General features: G+C 42.3%; 1 protein-coding gene across 2 annotated transcripts in view; it reads left to right on the forward strand.

The window, feature by feature from the left end:
• The first annotated feature begins 1,923 nt into the window (after window positions 1-1,923).
• pcdh9 (protocadherin 9) overlaps window positions 1,924-20,786 on the forward strand; it is a 203,640-nt gene continuing 184,777 nt past the window's right edge. Inside the window, exons 1-2 of one of the 2 annotated variants that reach the window (XM_080491593.1) lie at window positions 1,924-2,801; window positions 3,338-6,473. In XM_080491593.1, coding sequence (XP_080347719.1) covers window positions 3,438-6,473 — 3,036 coding nt within the window. In that variant the 5' untranslated portion in view covers window positions 1,924-2,801; window positions 3,338-3,437. Of the gene's footprint in view, window positions 2,802-3,337; window positions 6,580-20,786 lie in introns of those variants that run through there. The other variant, XM_080491594.1, reaches the window with a different exon arrangement.

The following is a 20,786-nucleotide window of genomic DNA, read 5'->3' on the forward strand; positions in this document are numbered from 1 at the left end:
CCAAACACCTTGGAGAACCAGCAGTGTTGGAAATTTCTACTAAATTGAAGCATATTCCTTGTTTTGCAGAAGAAAAACCCGTGACACACATAGGCACACTCAGTGAGGAGGTAAAAGCTTGTGATGAGTTCCTAATGACTCCAGCTGGCCAGCAGTGCAAGAAAGTGTTTCACCGCTGCAGACAGTTATGTTGTCACTTTTTTGCTCCGCATCAGGGTGTCAGACTTTAAGCCGAAGTGACAGATCACTCCTTTAGCTGCTCTCTCCCAGCTAAGGACAGTGATGGCTGGATCCAGAGGCAGAAAGGTCAGGCCACCAGGTTGGTTGTGCTAATGGACTGCTGACCAGGCAATAAGCCAACCTCTCAGGAGACATTTGCAGCCTAGTTCTCACTTCAACAGTGCGGGTCCCATGTCCTCTGCATCACTTCCATCGCCATTTGCTAACAACGGGGGCTTATTCTCACTTTTGCCGCGTTCCCTTTTTCACACGTGGATTCTCACTGAGTCACTCATTGTGTCATCTATTCTGCGGCTCCTTGTCCCGGTTGTTGAAGTGGTCGAGCCCGGAGTCTTGTTCCAGGAATGTGTGTGCTCGGCTGTGGGTTGCGGAGATGTGAAGCCCAGAGCATTTGTGAAAGTCCGCCTCAAGATGGCAGTGTTCACCATGATAGGCCGCTCAGCCCTTCAAGCTCAACAGCTTGCCTTTTCTCAGCAGAGCCACAGCCAGGGAGGCATGCTTTAAATTGAGGGTTATCTTCTGCATTGGAATTAAGTGATGATTGGATGGCAGCCGGTATTAAATGGTGGCTGGATCTGTATGGCTGAGTCTCATTTTCATTATATCAAATCCGCTATTTTCTACTTACCTTGTGTCACTTCTCACATGTCTTTTTCTTTTTATTTTTTTTTTGAGGGGTGTGGGTTAGTAGGCACTGCTTTAAAACTTGTCGTGTTAGATCATCTGATCCTAAAGTCACACCACAGCCTGCGCATTTCAACACAGCTCCTGCACAAACACACCAAACTTTCAACAGAAGTGCAATTCACCCATTAAGCAGAGAGCCTCAACCGCATGCCTCTTCCGTCGCTCTGATCACTGGGATAACTGTCAAGGTTATTTCTCCCCGACGAATGCTGACGACTGGCTGCGGGGTGCAAAGTGAGGTGGACAGAGCGTGAATATGCACCCCGTGCAAACATGCTTAGACAACGGATTCTCTGTTTAGAGTGCGATTATAAGTGACTCTTTCACAAGGCTGGTATTGTATATGCCTGTTTATTCTTGGCAAGTCTGAATCCACGGGAAACTGTTACAGTGCATCTTTTGTTTTGCTCACTCGCGTGGCTTTTCATGTCCACCCCAATTATTGCAGCCTACCTGACGACAGCCTAACAGGTTGGCTTATGCGTTTGATGCGTCCCTTTAGAGCCAATAAGTGTTATCTGCCTTTTATATAATAACACACTGGGAGATTTTAAAAAAAAAACAAACAAAAAAAAAAAAAGCTAAAGGACATCCACTCTTTTTTTTTAATCTACATTATCATCAGCAGTGCTGCCAGCTTCATCACCGTCATCATCATCATCATCACCATCATCATCATCATCATCATCATCATCATCATCATCATCATCATCCCCCTCCAGCCTCGGGGTTTTGGTTAAGCGTCTCCGCAGCCTGCAGCATCTTCACGGAGCATCTCACCACGGACAGCCCTCCGGTGCGCGTTAAGTGACGTGACTCCGGGCCAATCCCGTCGCCGCTCGAGCTGCAGACGCCACAGAAAGAGAGGGGCGGTGTCCAATGACGAGGGTCGACGGGGTAGAGAGGGTGGGAGGGGAGGTGGCGGTGGTGGTGGTGGTGGGGGGGCGCGTCGGTGTGGTGTACTTCACCACCCCTCCTATGGGTTTACACAGAGTTAGTGCAAGATATTCTGCTCTGGGAGTGAGAGTGCAAGGATAAACGGCACATCCGCGCTGCGCATCGGTGTCAACTCTGAACAAGCCCGTCTATCGAGGTTGGCGTTTTCCAAGTGGGACCCCCCCCCTCCCCCGTCAGAGATTTGACACCTTGTTTTTTATTTATTTTATTTTTTTTAAATCCCCTAATGTGTCCATGATCTTTTTAACCTTGTACCTCCAGCGGCTGGGTATTGATGGGGCTCCGTGAACTTGAAACATGACGGGACACCGGTGTCTCTTCCTGCGTTCACCTCGTCGGCGCCTTCACCTTCACAGGTAGCCGGTTGGAGGGAAGAGAGAAAATAAAAGAGAAGAAGAAGAAAAAAAAAAAAAACCAACACAAACGCCGGGTTTTGTTTTTTTCTTTCCTCGGGACCTGTACGGGAGATGAGCATTGATTTTCGGACCCGCTCCGATGGAAGACAGCACAAGCCACTGAGCGACCACCTTGCTGCGTCTGCCGGGGAGCGACGCTGATCGCCGCAGGTCGCGCAATTAGACTGAACCCTGTCCGTTCCTGAAGTTAAATGGGGGAGAAGGAACTGCGACATATGCATCCTCTCATTTACCCCAGTTTTTGCCACCAGCTGCTTTTATCCAAACGCTTTTATTGAATCTGATCACTCCTGCCGGGCGATTATAGTTGCGCGCGCGCGCGCGCTCTCTCGCTCTCTCTTTTTTTTTTTCCATCTTTCCCGGACCGAAAGGCAGACCTGACAGAAGGGGGATATCTTTACCAGAATAAACTCACATATGGTCGATCACAGGATGGGAAGACTATGAGCTGACACACTCCAGTTTTTTTTTTCTCTCTCTCCTGCGCTGCACCGGATTTGGGTATGTAAGATAAGAATAGGTCTCAGTTGCCCACTACAAATTCACAATCTGACTGAGCTTAGTTTGTAGGCTTCATCCATGCCCATTCATTCGTTATTGAAGCCCACACACAACTTAAGCTCTTTGATTTTTTATTTTTAATTTTTGTTTTGCAATTTGAGTGTAAAATTAATAATACTGTTTAATGTGTTGTGAAGTTTCGTGGCCATGGGGGTTTGAGGCAGGATACATTCTTAGTGACCATAAAATACAGAGGGTTTAGAGAGGGGGCAACAGACATGAGTGGATGTTTTAAATGGATGCTGTAGTGTGTTTGTGATTTTATTTTCCTCCTTAGTGTTTGAATGATTTGTCTTTGTGTGCCTGTGGGTAAATTAAATAGAAAATCATGTTTTAGGTTTTTTTTAAAAGAGAAAGAAAGAAGTAGATCAAACAGCTGAATGTGAAAAGGGGGTTGGGTACTTGTTCATTTAATTTAATTACTGTGCATGGTGATATTAACTTAACTGAAGGGAAACTCTGTCATGTATTCATAGGTTCGTTCCTGCTGTCACATGCAAGGAGTCACTGCCTGTAACAACGCTGCATAGAGAGAGAAACCTTTGTGTTGCAAAGGCTGGAAACACATTAACTGTCATGGATCTAAAAGACTATTACCTGTTGGGTGCCCTTCTCGCCTGCATATGGCTAGATCCATCAATAGCCCAAGAGCTGATCTACCCCATCCGAGAGGAGCTGCAAGAAAATGTCCTCATTGGAAACATACCAAAGGACCTAAACATTTCCCATACAAATGCTGCCACTGGAGCAAGTGCTAATCTTGTGTATCGGCTTGTCTCCAAAGCAGGAGATAACCCACTGGTCCGTGTTTTGAGCAGCACTGGAGAGATATTTACAACATCAAACCGAATCGACAGAGAGAAGTTGTGCCCTGGTCTCTCATTTGAGGACAGCGAGTGCTCCTTTGAAATTGAAGTGGTCATCCTGCCTAATGACTATTTCAGGCTGATTAAGATCAAAATAATCGTCAAAGACACAAACGACAATGCCCCAATGTTTCCTTCCCCTGTGATCAACATCTCCATCCCAGAAAACACGCTCATTAACAGCCGCTTTGCTATTCCTTCAGCCACTGACCCAGACACTGGCCCCAACAGTGTCCACAAATATGAACTGATCAACGGGCAGAGTGCCTTCGGCTTAGATATCGTAGAAACGCCTGAGGGGGAGAAGTGGCCCCAGCTTATTGTGCAGCAGAATCTGGACAGAGAGCAGAAGGATACATATGTGATGAAGATTAAAGTGGAGGATGGCGGCAGTCCACAGAAATCCAGCACGGCTATTCTCCAGGTCACCGTAACAGATGTCAATGACAACAGACCTGTGTTTAAAGACAGTCAGATAGAGGTGCACATACCAGAGAATTCCCCTATTGGCACGTCTGTGGTGCAGCTTCAGGCCACAGATGCAGACATTGGGGCAAATGCTGAAATACATTATGTATTTGGGACTCAGGTGTCTCCTGCTACGAAAAGACTTTTTGCATTAAACACGACATCTGGCCTAATTACAGTGCAGCGACCTCTAGACAGAGAGGAGACAGCTATTCATAAGCTCTCTGTTTTAGCCAGTGATGGCAGCTCAAGTCCAGCCAGAGCTACTGTTACGATAAATGTGACTGATGTTAATGACAATCCACCTAATATAGACCTGAGATACATAATAAGTCCCATTAATGGCACTGTTTTCCTCTCAGAGAAAGATCCCATCAATACCAAGATTGCTCTCATCACGGTGTCAGACAAAGACACCGACATCAATGGCAAGGTCATTTGCTTTATAGAGAAGGATGTGCCCTTCCATCTGAAAGCTGTGTATGACAACCAGTATCTGTTGGAGACATCTGCACTGCTAGACTACGAAGGGACGAAGGAATACAACTTTAAAATCGTAGCCTCGGACTCTGGAAAGCCAAGTTTGAATCAGACTGCCTTGGTGAGAGTGAGGCTGGAGGATGAGAATGACAACCCGCCTATTTTTACTCAGCCAGTTATTGAGCTGGCTGTTATGGAAAACAACAAACGCGACCTGTTTCTCACCACTCTCAGCGCCACAGATGAGGACAGTGGGAAAAACGCTGAGATTGTCTATCAGCTGGGACCAAATGCTTCATTTTTTGATCTTGACCGCAAGACAGGGGTCCTGACGGCATCCAGGGTTTTTGACAGAGAGGATCAGGACAGGTTCCTCTTCACTGTAACAGCAAGAGATAACGGGACGCCCCCTCTGCAAACACAGGCTGCTGTTATTGTAACTGTGTTGGATGAAAATGATAACAACCCCAAGTTCACACATAACCACTTTCAATTCTTTGTGTCAGAGAATCTTCCTAAGTACAGCACTGTGGGGGTGATAACTGTGACGGATTCGGATGCCGGAGAAAATGCTGCTGTTTCTCTTTCTATCCTGAATGACAATGAGAACTTTATACTAGATCCTTACTCTGGGGTGATAAAATCTAATGTGTCATTTGACAGGGAGCAACAGAGCTCCTACACTTTCGACGTTAGGGCGGTGGACAGTGGCAGGCCTCCTTGTTCGTCAGCTGCCAAGGTGACCATCAATGTCATCGATGTGAACGACAACACGCCTATCGTCATCTTTCCCCACTCCAACACGTCCTTCAAGCTTGTCCCGCTCTCGTCTATCCCTGGATCTGTGGTAGCAGAAGTGTTTGCTGTAGATGGTGACACGGGGATGAATGCAGAACTCAAATATACTATTGTGAGCGGGAACAACAAGGGCCTGTTCAGAATTGACCCGGTCACGGGGAATATTACTTTGGAAGAAAAACCTGCTCTAACTGACATAGGCTTACACAGATTAGTGGTCAATATTAGTGACCTGGGATATCCTAAATCTCTTCATACTCTGGTACTGGTCTTTCTTTATGTCAATGACACTGTGGGCAACTCAACACTCATCTATGATCTCATTCGCCGCACCATGGAGACCCCAATTGACCGAAACATTGGTGAAAGTAGTGAAACTTATCAGAGCGGTGACTATTTAACAATCATGATAGCCTTTGTTACTGGTGCTTTAGTGGTGATTATTGTCATCTTTGTCACCGTCCTGCTGCGCTGCCGACACGCTTCCAGGTTCAAAGCGGCACAGAGAAAAAAGCAAGGGGCTGAGTGGATGTCACCTAACACAGAAAACAAGCAGAACAAGAAGAAAAAACGAAAGAAAAGGAAATCCCCGAAAAGCTCCCTGCTTAACTTTGTCACCATTGAGGGAAACAAACCTGACGATCCTGCCCATGAGCCAATCAACGGAACCATCAGTCTACCCACCGAGCTGGAGGAGCAAGGGATTGGACGCTTTGATTGGAATGCCACACCTACCACCACCTTCAAACCCAGCAGTCCAGACCTGGCCCGGCACTACAAGTCCGCCTCGCCGCAGTCGGCCTTTCACCTCAAGGCTGACACGCCTGTCTCAGTGAAGAAGCATCACGTGATTCAGGAGCTCCCGTTGGATAACACATTTGTTGGGGGCTGTGACACCCTCTCCAAGAGATCCTCCACAAGCTCCGACCACTTCAGTGCCTCAGAGTGCAGCTCCCAAGGAGGGTTCAAGACGAAGGGGCCCATGCACACCAGACAGCAGGTAAAAGAGCACTTTTACTGGTCTATAAGTACTGCCTATAACTGCCCTGTTCCACAGTGCTAAAGTGCCAGTCTAGATTAGGGACTCACTCTAAGGTACTGCGAAGCAACAGAAAAAAAAAAAAAAAAAAGTATTGCTCAGACATACTGCTTCAGCAAGTTTCACTGTTGCTCAACTTCAGCATTAGGCAAAAGAGAAAAAGAGTAACTTGAACAACAGCTAATTATTGGAGGTGATTATGGACTCAACAATCACTTGAGTAATTTGGGGGTGACGATTATAGACCAATGTTTTGTCATGATTATATATTTAATTCATATTTAACAAAAATGCAAGTGGGTGAGTAATTGCCTTGCCTTATCCTGTCTCTTCAGCACCCAGTTTAGATCACTGGTAAAATGTACCCACATAACATTAATTGTGACTCAATGTTTTTTGTGAAAGAAACATTTTTTTCTTGCCTTTCTACTCAGATTACTGTTTTCAACATAGTGAAATGCTGCAAACATTATCCAAACAAAAACTGAAAAGAAAAAAAAGAAAAAATAGTTGACTTGTCACCTCTCCTCATGAAAGTCTTGAGTGTGTTCATGTTTTTTTTTGTTTGTTTCTTTGTTTTGATGTGTATTGTAATACCACAAAAGACTGTAACCTTTTAAACACCTGCAGCACATGCAACAGTCAATAATTAGTCTGCTGCAGTAGTATTGTGAATGTCACTGTAGGCTTGCCACATCATCTAGGCTCGAATTAAATGCCTCCTCTCAAAGCACACTAGCGAACTGAGTGAAGCTTGTCTGGAACTTGATACACATCCAATTCAAAAAGGATTAGCCAATAATGAGCCTCAAATTTCAACGTAATCCATGCTGCTTTTTATCAAAGCCTTATTAATTTTTCTGCTAATAAAGCACCACTACAAAACACGCAGTTCTAATCTAATGGAGCACACGTGGACAAATACCGGGTGCAGCAGAAAAGGAGGAAAGAACGAGTGCAGAGGGGAAAGGGGAGGCAGAGAGACTGCTGTCAGTGGGTCAGGCTTTCCGGGTGGTGGTACTGAACCTTTAGGTGGCACTGTTGCGCTGCATGGCACTGCCTGGCACGACGCCAACCTGCAGTGGACTTATAAATGCAAGGGAGGAGAAGAAAGGAGTGAAACCTATGTTAGTGTTCTTAGTGAAATACTCTCGCCTAATGATGCAGAGACTGCACAGGGAAGATTGATAATGGCAGTTAGAGATGTGAGTGATAAGATCTATCCGGAAGAACGAGTAGAATTACAGGGGTGACGCTGTGCAGCTCCTGCCGATGCATACCTCCGGGTCAATGCATCTGGGGTCGCATTTAATTCGTTGCTGTGAGAGGTAGCATTCAAAAGAGGCATTCAGTGTTCCGTCATTCGCCAGGCCCCATTGGTGTGTGTGTGTGTGTGTGTGTGTGTGTGTGTGTGTGTGTGTGTGTGTGTGTGTGTGTGTGTGTGTGTGTGTGTGTGTGTGTGTGTGTGTGTGTGTGTGTGTGTGTGTGTGTGTGTGTGTGTGTGTGTGTGTGTGTGTGTGTGTGGTGAAGTGTCAAAGAGAGAGGCGAGACGAGGCGATGAGATGGGTGATGGTGGCGGTGGGGGTTTGGGGATTGCTATTCAACCCCAGAGGACAACACATGAGATATGACACTATACTGTAAGCACAACTTCATTGATTTGCTCAGTCACCCCACAATTCCACACAAGATTTATTGGAATCAATAATTCTGACAAATGATTCAGCGAAGCACACAAACAGCGCCGGTGTGTTCTATATAGTGCCACTCATAACATAAATAATGCACTCTTATAGACACTTTTTCTCGCTCACGTTCCTCTCAAATGCTCTGTACGGTTTGATTCATATTTTTCTATGTACCCGTGTACAGCATAAATGTAATGTTTCTAGAAAATGAGGGTTGGAACCTGTCTCAAGTTGTGCCTCAGTCTTAAATGTACTTTGTATTTCCTAACAATATAAAGTAGTTTAGTGCAATGCTCTGAACAACTACCTTAAGCCCTGAAATATGAAACACATCCAAATCGTGCCATTGTATTCACAAAATTGTAATCAAATCAACTTCACATTCAGACAAGATAGTTTAGATCTGGACAAAACCAACTACTCTATAAAGTATAAGTGAGATGTCCTTTTTCAGCAATACCCACTCAAATATGCACAAATAATTTATGCCGGTGATACACTTTCCTACACCATATCTTTATTATTATAGGGAAATTAAATTTTTTACACTTCCATTGTGACCTCATATGTCTTTAGAGATTTAAAATGAAGACTCTCAGAGTATGAAGTTATTGGTTCTCCATCATAATTACAGCAAAACATCTTTCAGATAAAGATTCTTGCTCAGTTTCAAGGTTAAATGGCAGATATTGATTGTGGTAAAATGATTAAACTGCCCCGACTGCACAGACATGTCTTACTGGATTAGGCAGGGTATGTTTTCAATGCCATCATTCCATCCGTGTTTTGATTGTTTTGTCCAGTGTAACCATCTGTATTGACACGTGCACGTCATCTTCATTTCATGTGTATTGATAAATAGATGTCTATCTACCATGTTGGATTTCTGCCTGCATATCAAATAGAAAAATGGAGAAAATATTAGCTATAATTGAAAAATAAAATAGGTTTAAAAAAACAAAAAAAAACAATTACTTTTGAATGAATCTTTAAACAGACCATATATATCCAAAAGGCAATACCATCAGGTTATCGTATCATATTCTCTGCAGACTAGAAGCTTTGGGATGAGATAACAACTGCATTATTAAAAGATTCCTCGAATACAGATATGATTTTGTAATAATGGAATGCATCAATAACTTTTAAAAGTATTACAGGTATTTCTGGGGGGGGGTTGAAAAGTGTGATTTGATGTGTTGTATTGCAAATATGTTCAGCACAGTGCTGAATTATTGCACTATGAAAAAAGTATATACAAAGTTATATAATAAATTCATTGAAATTACTTTGCTACATTAATTACTAGACACTAATCTTTTGTTGGCTGAAGTTCCTATGAAATAGGCCAATAAGGAATACAAGGATGTTCCAGACAAAGACACACTTAAAGCTGAAGGAAATAGCTTTTAAAATTGACCTCATGTCTGAGAATTGAAAAGCTGTTCTCCTCCTGCTGTTAAGAGTCATTTCTATGCAACATCAGCACTAATCAATAAGTAAGGAAACTGAAAGAAAATTGATAAACCAGCGGGCAAAGTACAAAGCATGAAGGCTTCAGCTGTGTCGTCTTCTCAGAGTGTACAGGAGATGTAGGAATGGCAACAGAAGAATGCCAAGCGAAATCAGCTTTACTGAGACCCCGAACTTTACCTCACAGCAATAGAAGCAATCCTTGCCTTTCCTTTCTTTTTCTCCTTACTTATTATTTAGCCTCTGGGGACCTGCATTAGTGTAAACAACACTGGAGAAGAAAAAAAAAAAAATGCATGAAAACACTGTCCTAGTTTCACGAGGCAACACAAGCATCTTAAGAAACCAAGTATAATCATCACCATCAGTCTCACTCTCTTCTTGTCAGTAGTCGTACATAGATGTGTTTCACTACTACAGCGCGAGCCCAGTGGCTACGCATTAACTATGTACTCCTCATCAGATCCCATGGCTCATGTTATGAACGCGTTAACATGGTTTTCCTGAGGGGTGGATGCTTTGAAAATAGTCACTGAGACGGCGTATGAAACATCATGCATAACCGATGACAATCCACATTTTTAGTTTTCTCTCTCTCTCTCTCTCTCTCTCGTTCTCGCTCTCTTTACCAATAACCCCAATATCCAATGGTGCACGTGATAATAAATGACTTAATCATTTAGTGTGTGCATATCTACATTTATATTTATATTTATTGGCAAATGGACATGGATGTGTCTTCTCCATTTTCCTTGCACTTTCTTGGTAGTGAAAAACATCATGCCCAACGGTGAGCCTTATGTAGTTTGAAGTTGCGCAACACATCATGGGTAAAAAGTTTTAATTGCTCTGGTTTATTAGTGTGTTTTTTTTCTGTTTTTTTGTTGTTGTTGTTTTTTTGTGATATAGCAGACAGAAAAGAAGCAAACACTGAAATTACCTTACGCTGTTCCAATGTGCTCTTATACCAGAAATCACAGCTCACCTCGAGGGACATATAACAGCTCCCTTCTGTGCAGTTTCTGTAGTTTGACTGCATATAGAACAAATGGCAACATATGCTTCATGGTTGACATAATCCGAGTAATTCTACTGGGCTTTTTGTTTGAAATTTGGGTTTGTTTTTCTGTTTGGATCTGACTGGGGCATCGCATTTTCTCTCGTTGTGACACTACAATAATGATAATAATAAGATTTATATCACAGCATCAGTCACAGGCAATGAGCAGGCTATTAAACATTACAGTCAACGGAGTGTTCATTTTAAAGTGCAGGATGTGGGGGGAAAAAAAGACCTGTGAGGAACAGCCGGGAATCCTTAGCGTGGTGTTCCTGGAGTTGTCTTGTCAGTAAATTTAATGAATGGACATCCTATGCAAACAGGAGTTTGTACAGACCATTGTAATTATGGAGCCTTGAGGGAGTCGTCCTTCTTGTGCAGGTTCATTTGCCACATTAATAAGAGGATTAGTAGTATGTACGGGGGCTGATGGCAGCAGGAGAAGTTTGAGAAGATTAATGAACTATGACAATGTTGCACCTGAGGGGAAAAGTCTGTTGCAATATCTTCTGGGTTGTGCTGACACAGAGTTTGGCGGTATGAAAGAGGAAGATGGAGAGGGGCCAGTGATTGTTGCCGACTGTGATCATACATCCGTCTCCTCAGCCATCCTGTCATTTAATCAGGATCCTGGGTTTGTGATCTCCTGTACTGTATGTGCCCTTGGTACTTTTGACTGATGACGTTCCAGTGGGGTTGAAATTCTCCTGAAAATAAGTACAGCTCCTTTGTTTTCTGCAGATGTGACTAAACAATTAAGCTGGATGAATAGCTACGAAGACATTAATTAACCAAATCTGTGAGCAAACGGTGTAATCTGAAGTTGAGTCTGTTGCCAACATTATTTCAATGATTAAGTTGAAGTGCAGCTCGATGCAGGAGGGACTGACCTGACTACAATCACTTATTGAGTAAAAATACAGCAGATCCCCTAAACAAATGCAGCTATCCGGAGATAGTAAGCCAATAAGTCCGTGAGTGAAGTTTCAATCAAAGCTTTAAATCATCAGCGGAGGATTTGCAAGGCTCTTTACTGCAGAGAACATTGTATTTCTTTAAAAAACTTGTCATGTCCTCTATGTCTAGGTGGGTAAAAGGAAATGAAATGGATTGCGGGCCATACCAAGGTAGTGGGTGTGAGTACTATCGGAGTAGATTATTGCCCCAAGGGGGATTCAGTTTTGTCTGCACAAAACAACAAAATAAATCAAAGCTCCCTGTTGGTATACTGGCTGAACTGTGGAGTTCATTTATATGTTTTTTTATTTTCCCCAGCTGATAAAACAAATGAAGTGCTACTGATTTTTCCTAACATATTTATATATTTATTTATTTATAGCCTTTTGGTTTTTTTCTTCCTTTGTTGTCTATAACTGCGAGGGGCAGGACGGCCAAAAACACAGATGATGGCAAATTACCAGGAATTACATTCGTGTTCTCTCTCTTTCTTTCTTTTTTTTTTTTTTCTTCTTTTTTTTAACTGTAAACACCTTATTAACTTAATTTTTTGTTAGAGCATTTTCATACCACATGATGAGTCAATTTTTCTCATTACACTTTCTGTGAAACACGTATATATAACACAGTTTTGATAATGGCAAATATTGTCTTGTATCAAAAAGCCTTATGTGTCTGTGAAAATGTGATTGTCATTTGTTTATTTATTTTCTCGTGGTTTGTTGTTTGTCCATCACTTTTGGCTGGCAACCCATTCATCACAAATTTATCATCCATTTCTGCAAACTCTCAAAAAGCTAATTGGCTGATGATCAGTCTTCAGGCCGTTTGCTTTGTGACTTAACGCACAAAAGTGATCGCGGCTTTTGTGGGACTGTCATTACTTAATTCATCTCCATGTTTTCACCAATCCACTAAACGCATTTCCCATTTTTCTGAGGCAATCAATCAAGTTGACATACTGGCTTCATGTTTTTTTTTTTTCCCAACACTGCATGATGACAAAAAGACAAACTGCAGCTTAAAAACACTTCTTAGGTATCAACACCTCATCCGAAATCTCTCAAATTTTCAAAAAAAAAAGAATGACAAATACGAGTAGAGGGTGGAAGAAAATGTTTCTTGACTGCTTGCTTGTCTACAAAAAAAAAATTATATTAAAAGATGAAGTTATGATGCTACTTCATTGTTTGAATGCCCCCCCCCCCCCCCCACCCCGCCCCGCCCCGCCCCACCCTCCCCACCTCAACAAAACCCATCTTTCCTTTCCACCCCTCACTTGGCCCCTCCTCCCCCTCCCACTCCTTATCTTCCCTGTCTCCAGCCCTAACCTTTCACCCGTGTTTTACCGGGGTCAACGCCGTTACATGTGATGTTAAATCACCGAGGGTGTGTTCACCTTTGTGTTCTGATCATTTGTGACAGACGGGGGCGCTTTGTGTGCAGCACGTTTGTCCAACTTTTCCTCCCGCCATCGTCCTCCCTCTCCGTTTTTCATTCGAGAGAAAGCGGTGTGTGGGTGAAAAGATGGGCAAAGTGGTGCTGTATATCCTGACACGACAAACCCAGAGGGAGACGCGTCCTTGTCATTGGGTTGTTGTGTCAAGGAACACACACGGGCCGCTGCACTGTCACTAGCGTGTGCCAGTGTCGAGACTAATAGTTGTGATTATGGCATTGCCAGCCAAACCCCCCCCCCCTCAAGCAAAGAGCCACACTTGACTTGAAATGTGACTTCCATTGACTGCTTTGCCACGGGGCCTCATAGCTCACAAAGACTCTGTAACCCTCATCAATGTAAATCTTTCTTGTATATATGAGATGTTTCATGTAAATTGAACTCCTGGTAATCTTGCCTAATGTGCTGTGTTAAACAATAATGGACTATTTTTCTTTTGTATTATTTATTTACCCTGCTTTCTTTATTTCCTTTTCTTTCCACTGCTGGGTATACATTAATTACATCTGAAATAAACTCTTCTAGTTCGTCAGTACACTGCAACCCCTATTCTGTTTACAAAAGCTTTATTTGAACGATGCTATCCTACCTTTATAAGTTCATAATAAATGTTTCAAAGAGATCATCTCTTTCTTGTTTTGAATTTGTTCTCTTTGTGATGTTGTGATAAGACATTATGTATAAACTGGGATATGTTTCAGTCAAGCTACCATGTGTGCACCGGTTCTAATCAGCATTTGCCTGTAAACAAGCGATTCGGCTGATTATTGCCAAGTTGTGCATTTTAAGAAGCAAACAGATATTCTGGCTAGACTGATCTGTCAATTTAAAAGAGGCACACAAAATCACTTACACACACGGACACACACACACACACACACACAATCTAATAATTCACTTATAGTGTGGAATTTCCATTCACAGTTAATTTAAGGAGCCAGTTTGATTTGAGGGAATTATACAATTTTGTCTCCTCAGGAGTCACATGTAGTCTTAATGTTCTGCATGTGGTTTGACGACGTACCGACTGTCCAGCTTAGCCTAGCTGACCTAAATACATGAATGTCAATGGGATCATGTTAGCAGCTGTTTCTGAACATGTGATTCTGAGCGTTTTATACATGTCAGCCCAGCATCAAAAAAATATGTCTTCATGCATTACTTTAACATTTCCTCTTGCCTATACAGGTCGTGAATGGATCATTTCTTGTGCATCTCTAATATGAAATTAACGACTTGTTCGACAGCTTTTCATGTTTCATCCAAAGCTGATTCAAGACCTCAGCTGTTCCAGTCTGGCGTTCATGAGAGTTCCTTGATAGTTACAGTCTTTTAAGTGTGAAACTACCACTTCGCCCCTGGTCTCAGACACTGGAGTTGTGCTCAGAAGTGATCTCTTCACTGCAAGTATGAACTGGAGGAATCATTGTGGTGGATGTTCCCTCCATTGCTCACAAAACCCTTTCATAACTGCACCTCAACTTTACAGAGAGTATGGATCTGTGCTCTTACGTATGAACGTGCACACTGATCTGACAGCTCGAAGAGCTGTTGGGAGTTGAGAACTACTTCCATTTGTATTATTTACATGCAGGAACACAGAGTGAAATGTGTGAGGAGCAGCAAAAGCCAGCCTATCCATTTAGTAACTACATGTTTTTTCATGCACAGTCATCTTCATCATTATTACCACCAAATAACCATAAACTTAATAAATGTACTGTCCATGCTTAGTATCTAGGTAAATGAAAACGAAACGGTTTCTATTCCTATTTTTTGCCACAGTGAACTTTTTGTACTGACACTCCTATTTGTTAATCTCCTGCTACCTTCCAGTTTAAGAAGTATAGACGTGTCACCTCTTAACTGGTGTTTGCAGAGAGAGGGGTGAGTGTGGATTTCAAAGTGCCACGCCAACACATCTATGGAAAGTAGGCCTAACTCAGCTTAATCTGTCCACTCCGTTTGAAAGCCAGAAGCACAGCTTAGTCTGCATTTGAGTGAGGAAGAGGAGAGGGAAAAAAAAGTGGATAAATAAATAAATATAGGCTTTAAAGTTTGACCTCATCTATACGGTCACTTTCAGAAAGCTGTGTGCACTTACCACCAGGAATTTGAAACCTGACTTCTGACCCTGGGTATAATCATATTGCGTGTCCTTTCCAGAACTAGGGGGGTAGTTTGGGGGCAGTGCTTATATTGCATCTTGGAACAGTTCATGAAAAAATACGATGTCAGTATTCCCCAGCCCCCCCCCGCCGCCCAAATTCAGCGGGTTATCTGCCTGACGAGACATTGATCTTTGAACATGCTTTGCCATCGCTGAATTTCTCAAGGTACAGTTCCCTGTTTTCTGCTCCTCCACCGAGTGCATTTGCAGGCAGATCATGTTGGAGATGGTCTCAGATGTGACCTCTATATCCATAATCTGCTTAATGCAAGAATGTGAATAGTCAGTTCTTTTTCTCTTCAAAGTATCTTTGCAAATGAATATGCCAGTAGCAAGATGCAACATGTAAGTTTTACCAAATAAGGAAGCAATTAACAAAGTGCACACGAGACAAAAGTGTTGTCTCATACAAGGCTGAGACTGAACTACTCCAGCAATCAAATGCATTAGATTTTGTATAGACATCGCAGGGAGAGCCTGTCTATCCACTGCAGACGATTTATAACCCCGGTGCTCGCATTGTTCTGTTATACAAATTTGTCATCATGAAATTGAGTGCACATGACAGAGCATAACATCCAGTCCAACAGTCATCCACACGGGGGATGATGTCACATGCCTTTTTAACCTTGTTTGGATGGAAACCAAATTAATTCTGTTCTTGGTCTTTCACCAGCGATGTCCTCAAAGCGGCCCATGGTTTCAGTACACACAGCCACTACGCTTTAGTAAATCGGCCAGTAAAGGTGATTGTGTGATGAGCTGTAGGTGGTCGAACATATGATTCACTCCCAGTGAAGTGTTTAGATCTTATGTAAAAGAAGCAGCGCGACAACCTAAAAATACTGTGCTCGCAGCTCTGAATTCCAAATGTACAGTTTTAATTATACGTATGAAAAGTAGTAGTATTCATTATACAGAAATTATGTCCTCTGAGAGGCTGCACTGATTATATTTGATCATTGCATTAGTTAAAGTGAATTTGCTTGGCTACGTCCCACTGCTGTTTACTCGAGAGTGTACAATTTGGGAAAGATTCAGGTTTCAACTATGCATCCATGCTGGAATATAATCCTCAACGCCATTAGATGGAAACAATTCTGAACAATGCTGAGTATTAGAGAGAGACCTCTGAAAGCTCATCATTAAAAACCTCCTTTAACAGCTCCACCTTGTCTGTGATTCACTGTGGCATCGCACTTCTCACAGTCATACAAATCTATATGTAGAATGGGAGCATGAGCAACTAAACTTAGGAGGCAGAAGCTTCTCGTTAGTAGTTTGGGAGACACTTCTGTGACATGATGTTGACTTTACAGTAAATGTTTCAAACACATTTTACTACAGGGGCCACATGCAGCCGTGTTTGATCTCCAGTGGGCCAAACAGTAAAATGAAAATAACCCATAAACCGAATGAAATGTTTCCCTTAGTTTGAGTGCAAAGAAGTATGAGATAAATAGGGAAACAGAAGAGAAATGTTTTTAGCTAATGTTGGATCTACAGTAGACTGCTTATTTTCATGAACTTGAAACAGGTCGTGGATGGAAGACAGACAAAAAAAGAAAAAGTCAGATTAAGAAGCCAACATTAAACCTTTGCTTCCGAGATCCCAAGAGACTGTGTTAAACATTGATTTGGTATCGCTAAAGTTAGGTGAGGCATATTGAACAATTCGGAGATGAATGCAGGAATAATACGAACAACGGGATATAAAGACTCTGTAATGATTTTTGCAAACATATTGACTTTACCGAGTGTGCTTACATATGCTTCATTCTCTTATTTCTCCCTGAATTGACAGATGCTTTTTGAACAGAGTGCGTCGGCTGGAAGCTTTGCTAAATTAGTCATCTTCCCAACGTCATTGCGCTGAATTAAAATCAGCATCAGTTGAGCATTTGAAGGAGGTCCAACAGTTTGGCTATATTATTTTCGCTCTTCCTCTGCTGCCGATGCACAAGCTGTCATATTTCCCTCTAGTAATGTCGTGGTAAAGTCCCACTGACGTTTTCCCCGTGGGTAATCTTTCTTTAACCAGCGTATAGTTGATGATATTTTCCCTTTCGTGGGGAAAAAAAAATAAAGAAAGAAAGGTGAGTGCTTTTCTCAGATTGAATCCCCAAATGTACTTGACACGAGACAAAAAGAAAAACTATTTTCATTTTCACCCTTAACAGCTGAGAATCCACCAGGACAGCCGTGAGTTATGCAGTGAGGACTGAGGCAGGGAAAGCCCATTCACTACAGTATACTGCACGTATTGTGTGAACGTATACGATCTTTATTGAAACACTGAACAGTGGTCACACCACAGGGAGCCTAAGGCAAATGTTATTTTTCTCATTTCCCAGTTGTTTCAAGAGACAGAGAGACATATGCAAACAGCCACGCAGACAAAAAGGAAGAACAAATGGCCTAAAGGTTAGAGGAGCGAACTTTTCACTGGACGGTTACGGGGTCAACACTTGGACAGGCAAGATAAATTAGAACGGGGAGGAGAAACCGCCGCTGAGGTGTCCTTAAGCAAGGCACTTAATCCCTCTTGTTCAAGTGGGATAGCTCAGGGTATGAGACTGTTTGTTTGACTGCTGTTGCACTGGGGCAACTTTGTAGACGTGTGAACCCGGGTGAATCTGAAGTAGGACGCTTGAGGGAAAGGGTGTCTGCACGCATTGCAACTACCCAGGGTTTTAAAAATTGAAAATCATCTCAAGAGAAAGACACATACAATTGATCTTCATGCCTCTGTTCTCAGTGATCTTATGACCAAGGATTGAGATTTTTGCTTTTATATCTGCGCCTTTGCAATGAAAGCAAAAAAAAAAAGATGTTTGAATGTAGTCCTCGGTGGACATGGTAGTCAATTCCGTGTGGATTCTTGCATAAAGCACACACGATTAAGAATAAAGGCATGAATGTGATTTTATGGGGATTTTAAAGGATTTCCTTTTAAGAACATAGTAATGAACAACACAGACATGTATCAGACATTGAAACGAGCAGTGTTTTTGTTGTTTTAGTGAACCAAAACAGCTTGCATCTAAAAATACTCTTCATTGGCAAATTAAAGTTGGTGACTCTGTGACACTTAGCAGATTTGTTCTTAAACTTCAAAAACGTAAAAAAAAAAAACCCACTTCTGTGCAGAACCTTTTGGGAAAACAGTTAATGTCGACAAAGTAACTTCAGTAGACGCTTCTCGTCCCAGATGAGGGTGTTAGCTGCCTCGGTTTTACCATTGGAAGGGGTTTGATCTTGTGATTGAACTGTATCATAGTCTTAAGTCTGTTATAGTTCCCATAATGAGCTGGATGAATAGCATTGATTAAATGGTGTTAAGTCTAATTATATATTTTCTTGAATCTGTACTGTATCATTAATAGATCCCCTTCATCACACCACAAAGAGTGAAAAAACACTTAGCATGGATAGCCTATCATATATAAATATATATATTTATTTATTTTTGGCAGGAAGTACAATGAGTGAATTAGTAGCCACGAAATGCTCTTCAGGGAGCTAATTAGATACGAAGTTGTGATGTATGGCTACTGGAAGGATGTGTGTCAACCCACCCCTGTTCAATGTATAGACTGGAGATTCGTATTGATTGTATGCTTTGTCTCATGCCTCAGGCATCAGCACGCTACAGCGTGAGGCCGTGCGCCTTGCCTTTGTCTGTTGAGTTGAGATGATAAGGGTTGTGATAAATCTGCCTGAGAATAAGCTGTCATAGAGGTGCTGCGCATGGGAATATTTAACACAAACATAAAATATGGCTTGTCTGTTGTTTTATCGTCGAGGGTATAAGAAACGGCCGGGTTTTAAAATACTCTCACCTCCTTGTTCTTTTTTTTTTTTTTTTTCTTCTTCTTCTTCTTCTTCTTTTTTCTGCAATTTTCTATCTCTGCAGCGAGTGCGTGCACAGAAGCTCACGGTCCCGTTCATCTTTGTTATACGGCCGTGGAGCTGACAAAATAAAACAGGAAAAGAAGGGATGCTTTGCACAGAATGGTGAACCCGCACCTTATCGCCACTCAGTAATATGCAGAGGTGTTAAACATTTTGCTAGCTTATTTAGATTAAACGATTTAGTCCTGGTTGTGCAGAGTTAGCGAGGGCGGAATCAAGTAGTGTGTTGGGGACAAGGAGGGAGGAGGTGAAAATTGGTTTCCCCCTATCTTACGGCGCACATAGAGACCCAGCCATGGTTTCCCCTCTCTCTGCACACTCCCCTCTGACGATAACGTGCCCTGATAATGGATATATGCACCCAGATTTATTTTCTATTTCCTGCCACAACTGCGTTTCCGAGTAAGTTTTTTTTTTTTTTTTTTTTTTAATAAATGTATGAGCTTTCTGGCTGCTTTCAACTGTGAGATTCAGAAAGTGGAGTTCCAGCACCAGAGAATAGTAGGAAATATTTCCAGAGAAAAAACAAAACAAAAAAAAAAACCAGTGGAGAGTGATGTAACTTTCACTTTATCAAATATCAGAAGGCTCTAATGCAAGATCACATGCAAAGGAAGAGAAACTTCATGTACCCTCTTGATTTGTTTGTCTCGGTTGTCCACTCACAGCTTCTGAGTAGCTTAGGGTCTTTTGCAGGGAAATAAAAGAAGACATTGACGAATATTTTATTACAGTTTCCTAGTGGGTTGGAAAGACTTTTTTGTCATATGATTTATGAAGGCTGTCATTGAATGACACTCATCCATTTATTTCTGCATCAAACTTGCAATAAAAAATGAGACAGCCCAGTGTATCTAAGACCATCCAGTGTGCCTGAGGGAATGACTCAGACATGACAGTACGTAATACCACAGTCCCGTGCTTGCCCCCATTTTTCCTTTCCCCTCTAATCTTTTAAAAGCTGTGTCTCTGTCTGCTATGTGACATGTGACCCCCGCTACATGCTTGTTAGGGTGTTTCAGTGTCCCAGAAACCAGCCCAGACTCTGTGCCGAGAACAATGAGGTTCCTTCATTGCCAAAGAATCTGGACTGTGGTTGCCCCAGGCCACACATCACATGAAATCCGCCATGAATGGCGCATATGTGTGTCTGTGTGTGTGTGTGTGTGTGTTTTGTTGTGGAGATGATGGGACTATATTCCCTCAACACTTATTTCACACTGCTCTTAGCACTTCACCCATAGGGATCAGTGGCTTCCTTGTTCTGGTCCATAGCTTCACAGTAGGACATGGAGGCATGTGTGTGTCCACTTATTAATAGCATAGCCTCTGGGATGATATTCATAACCAGAGCAGGACAGAAGGGATTTAATGCAACACAGTGGGCAGATTGAACTGATTAATATCTGAGAAGAGCACGTGCTTTGATCTTGTGTTTACTTTGTGATTAGGACCACACAGTTTGGAGCCATGTCCGTCCTTTGAACAGAGAATGACATTATCGATTGCTAATTGTCATGTGGTAGGAAGATCATTTATTATTCTGTCCTGA

This window comes from Lipophrys pholis (assembly GCF_963383615.2).
Source record: "Lipophrys pholis genome assembly, chromosome: 2".
NCBI lineage: Eukaryota > Metazoa > Chordata > Actinopteri > Blenniiformes > Blenniidae > Lipophrys > Lipophrys pholis.